General features: G+C 47.0%; 1 protein-coding gene across 3 annotated transcripts in view; it reads right to left on the reverse strand.

Annotated features, from left to right (window-relative positions):
* The window catches only part of NBR1 (NBR1, autophagy cargo receptor), a 58,793-nt gene that overhangs the window by 24,237 nt on the left and 29,694 nt on the right, over positions 1-4,862 (reverse strand). For all 3 annotated transcript variants that reach the window (XM_019505417.1, XM_019505424.1, XM_019505410.1), the window contains 4 exons: positions 3,190-3,477; positions 2,567-2,716; positions 2,084-2,159; positions 1,462-1,572 (listed from right to left, as the gene is read on the reverse strand). In XM_019505417.1, the coding sequence (XP_019360962.1) occupies positions 1,462-1,572; positions 2,084-2,159; positions 2,567-2,716; positions 3,190-3,477 (625 nt within the window). The remainder of the gene's footprint in view (positions 1-1,461; positions 1,573-2,083; positions 2,160-2,566; positions 2,717-3,189; positions 3,478-4,862) is intronic.

The raw sequence follows: 4,862 nt of genomic DNA on the forward strand, positions 1-4,862 counted from the left end.
AATGTGAATGAACAGTTCTGGGAAAGAAACTGCTGTACATGAGCGTAATCCAGTGCACAGATGTGGCAAGGAGGTTCCGAGTTCTGGATGAATTCCCTTAGCAAACATAGGAGAGGTCACGAGTAGGGGTCCACTGACATTTTCTGGGCTGATACTGATGGCCAATTATTAATGAGGCATACCGGCCGATACCAATCCAATTGCCGACATGCAACCCAGCAGCTTGGAGAACAGGATCCAGCTGTAAAGTCTGTTGTGGGGGGCAGAGCGGGGAGGGAAGGGGCATGGAGAGGGCAGATTGAAGCCCTGGTGGTGAGGGAAGGAATGGGGCTGGGGCAGGCACTGCCCAGCTGAGGTATGGTGCAGGAGGGAGCAGTAAGCAGCTTGTGCAGGGGACGGGGGGCGAGTCCTACTGCTGCACACACCCTCAGGGGAACCATGGGGGGCATGTGTTCCCTGGATGTGTACAAAGGGCAAGGGCAGGCTGGGGCCAGGGGCTGTGCTTGGGGCAGGCAGCGGCAGTGCTGGGAAGGGTGGCTACAGGGTAGGGGGCTGTCACTCCAAAATTCGCCATAGCCCCCCCTTGCAGCACTGCTGCTGCCCAGCCCTAGCACAGCACCCCACCCCCACCAGAAAGAGGCTGGTGCAGCCCCTGGCCCACAGTGGGCAGCCCACCCTCACCCCGCACAGATTTGGGGGGTACACACCCAAGGACCCCCCGGGGATGCATGCAGTAGTGGGATCCACCCTCCCCCCAGATGAGCTGCTCCAGCTCCATCCCGTGCCCTGCCTCCATCCCTCCCTCACTACAGAGGCCACCACCTGCCCCTCTCCCACATGCCCCCCACAAACAGACTTACCAGATAAGATACTGCTCTCCAAGCTGTCAGGCTGCCCACGTGCATGCACGCAGCATTTATCGGCAACATTATTGGCCACATCAGCTAAAAAAAGCTAACAGCCAATAATGTCAATTTTCCTTTTAAAAATCGGTGCCAATACGATATGTATGGATCAATGTATCAGTGCACCTCTTGTCACGACAAGATTCTCTCATGGTTGTTCACATTATTTTTGATCCATTGAGAATCTGGTCTTTTACCTCCAAGAAGCAAACAATCTATGACTGGGAGTGGAACAGTAATGATAGGCTGAGTCAGACATTTTTGTCTGCTTTTCCATAAGAGGATTAAATAAATTTTTACTTTACTTATGTCACTAAAGCAGACTGAACCTGAAGATATTAGAAAAAGCATCGGTGCGTTTCCCTCCAAGCTATTTTAGACCACCGCTGCATTTTAAGACAACAAAAAGGCTACTCAGCCTGTATCTGAAGATACATATTGCTGCATTTGATGGTGGCAGCAGGATGGAATTCAGTTTCTATTCACACAAACTTAAGCTTGTACCAGTCTAAAGAAAGCTGGCACATTCTTGGGCACTCCCAGGGTCATTGCTTACCAAGCAGTGGTTTAAATCCACTCCCTTCATTTTCCTCCTCTATCTGACCCAACCCAGGTTTCTCTATCAGGGGGCCATCATGCGGCAGAGGTGACATGCATGGAGTCATGTCTAGAGGGGAAAAAAAGAAACAAAGATTTAAATTAAAGGAGAAAACACATTTCGTGCCTCACAAGTGGCCGGTTCTCAAGCAACTAGCCATTTTTAAGGATAAATAGCAGCCTAAAGTTATCTGCTGGCAAAGTCTGTGCAGTACAAATATATCACAGAAGATACTTTGGTAAGAAAAGCAACCTTTATCAAAAATCGTTTACTTTTTTCACCTGCGCTTCACTATGAAAAAAGTATGCCAAACGTGAAAATACAAGCAATCTTTCAAATTCTTTTTTTTGGGCCATGGCAAAAGATAGATTAGTAAAATACAGAAGATTTGGACCTGAGAAGACAGCATTACTCTAGCCATGTGCCTTGAAAGGTAGAGCCTCTAGGAGCACAGGTTGCCCAATGGCTCTTCCATTGTCAATGACCCAGACTCAACAGGATAACTAACTTTTAGGCTCTTTTGTTCAAGTATCAGCTGGAATGGTGGCATCTGTACATTAGGATATGAGAAGATTCTTACCGACAGGTGTATTGTGGGGCACTCGTTCCAGTTCCTGCACAATGTTAATGTCCAACAGTTCAAAAGACAGCAAATCCTAAAGGAGGCAATCCCAAATGATATCCATTAGTTGGCCCTGTGATGTACACCTACACACAGGATGTAATGTTAGTAGGCTATTATACTGTAAGTAAGTCCACTCCGTTCTTCTAAATACTTAGTTTGGTTTCAGATAGCAGAAATGTGGCAATCTTAAATTGGTATCTGGTCAGATAAAGATAACCTTACTACCCCTCCTCTTGTTAGTTGGCAAGGAAAGGCTACAAGGAGGCCTACATACATCATCATCGAAAACAGTTTTTACAGTGTAATATGACAAGGGGAGGTGCCAGACATTCCCATGGCTACTGCAGCAGCAGCAAGTTGTTGTAACCGGCTGATTCAGGAAAATACTTTTATTGAACCAAAGAGTGCCCTTTTTTCACCCAAAATCTAGTATTTTACCTGAGCAGTAAGGAGATCAACTGAAGGAATGTAAAACTCTCTCTCACTGTGTGGATTTTTAATCTTCAAAGGAATAGCTGGTACTGGTAAATCTGCCAGTTCCATCACCTCAACAGCCTGCTGGGCATCTGCTTCTGATGAGTAAGCCACCTGCAGAAGCCAAAAAAAAAGGAATATGTGCCTCTAATATATGTACCTTGGATACTAGAAGTCTGAGAAGCATTCTGACTGTATTTCATGTACTTGTGTTGTACAGGGGACAGCAAAAATAATATTGAAAGGCCTCCTCCCTCCCACTCTGAAGTTATAATAGTAGATGAAAATATTACAAGAAATATGTCCTGCAAGGTTTAAGTTCACTGATTATATTTTACTGAAATGAGGATTAGTGAAAGTAAAATTTCAGTGCATATTATTGCACTTTAAGAATCAGAAACAGGTAGGAGGGCAGATAATTGAAAGAATCCTCAATGAAAGCTACTACCAACAAACCACTGAAAACAAAAGATTTTTCTTAATAAAAGTTATTTTTAATACCAATAAAGGTATTTTCCTGTTCGCCTTTGAAAGTGCTCAGGAAAATACCAGATAAGAAGGTCAAAACAGCAGTTTGGGATACTTGCCTCTTTTTTACAGGAAACTTTATCCTTTTGACTGGTACTAAAAGTCTTTTGATTACTTTCTAGACAAGCAGTGGCTGGGAAGGAATCCACAACAATACTGCACCAGATCCTGGGCCCAAATTGCTCTCCCTTGTGTGACAGCCGCCAGTGAGAAGTGTAGGTCCCTTCTAGAGCAGGAGCAATGAACTCAACCGAAACAGTCCCCACTTGCCCTGCTGCAAGAGATGGCACCAACATGTCTTTTTTTTCAGAGGATGCCAAGGTCAAATTTCCCCACATAAATTTCAGCTGGAAGATTTAGATGGAAGAAAACACATAACAAAACAAATCAAACAAGTTATTTTACTTGCAATCGGTCAACTTCCCCCACGCTCAGTATCTCTATAGTTTCATAGTTTCTAGGGTCGGAAGGGACCTGAGCAGATCATCTAGTCCGACCCCCTGCCATGGCAGGAAAGAGTACTGGGGTCAAACAACCCCAGTAAGGTGGTCATCCAACCTCCTCTTAAAAACCCCCTTCCGACCTTTCAGGACCCTTCAGCAGAGAAGCTCAAAGTGCTCTCAGCCTCCCTCAGTTTGCCACAACCAGAAGCTTTACTATCTCTCTAAGGTAGACGAAGACTATTGCAAAAGTGAAAAAGTAATATTGATTTTTTAGTTTGAAATTCAAACCCAGATCACTGATAGATGAGATTATCTGACATCAGGAAAAATGTATGCTATAGCTTGAGCTACGTCTGAATTAAGAACTATGCTGCAAGATCTTCCTTGGTAAGTTATTTCTTTAAATTATATGGCCTTTGTTTGTGTGATGAGGGGCACCTAGATACAGAACTCCCTGCAAAACACCTCTTTATTGAATTAGGAAAGCCAGTCAGGATCTGAAAGTGTGTTTTTGACCACAGTCACAACTGAAACCACTAGAGGTGCACTGATGAATCGATCCAATACTGGATTAGTGCCGATATAGAGAAAATAAAGTGCATCGGAAAACAGCTTTTTTTGCTTGGTGGAGCCAGTAAGTGCCCCATGAATATGCAGCCACAGTATAGCACTACAGGGGAGCTTCCCTGTAGCTCTCCACCCTCAGTGAAGCCTTCAGCCTGCTTACGGATAGACTCATCTTGATCAGCTGTTGCTGCCATGCAACCTGCCCACATCCCACAGGCACAACCCAGCAGCTTGGAGAGCTGTGTGCAGCTGGTAAGTTTGTTGTGGTGGATGGGACGGTGCGGTGGCAGATAAAGGCCGCCGCAGTGAAGGAGGGAGTAAGGATGGGGGTGGTGCATGGGGAGGGGGCTCCTGCTGCTGCACACATCCTGGGAGGGCATGGGGGTGTGTGCCCCCTGGATCTGCACAGGGCAGAGCAGGCTGCCACCGGGGTGGTGCCAGGCTCTTTCCAGCAGGAGGCTAGGCCAGGCTGTGCTGGAGCAGGCAGTGGTGGTTCTGGGTTTGGGGAGGGCTACAGCAAATTTTGGGGTGGATGCAGCCCCACCCCATAGCCCCCTCCGAGCACTACCACCCACCCCGAGCCTGGTGGGCGGCTCGACCAGGCTGTGAAGAGGCTGGTTCAGTCCTGGCCCCAACCAGGGAGCCTGCCCTGCCCCATGCCCTCTGGGGCTGTGCACAGCAGTGGGAGCCACCCCCCCTCCCCACACAAGCTGCAGCTGTCC

The sequence above is a fragment of the Gavialis gangeticus genome, unplaced genomic scaffold, assembly GCF_001723915.1.
Source record: "Gavialis gangeticus isolate Ggan-Ray unplaced genomic scaffold, GavGan_comp1, whole genome shotgun sequence".
In the NCBI taxonomy this organism is placed as follows: domain Eukaryota; kingdom Metazoa; phylum Chordata; order Crocodylia; family Gavialidae; genus Gavialis; species Gavialis gangeticus.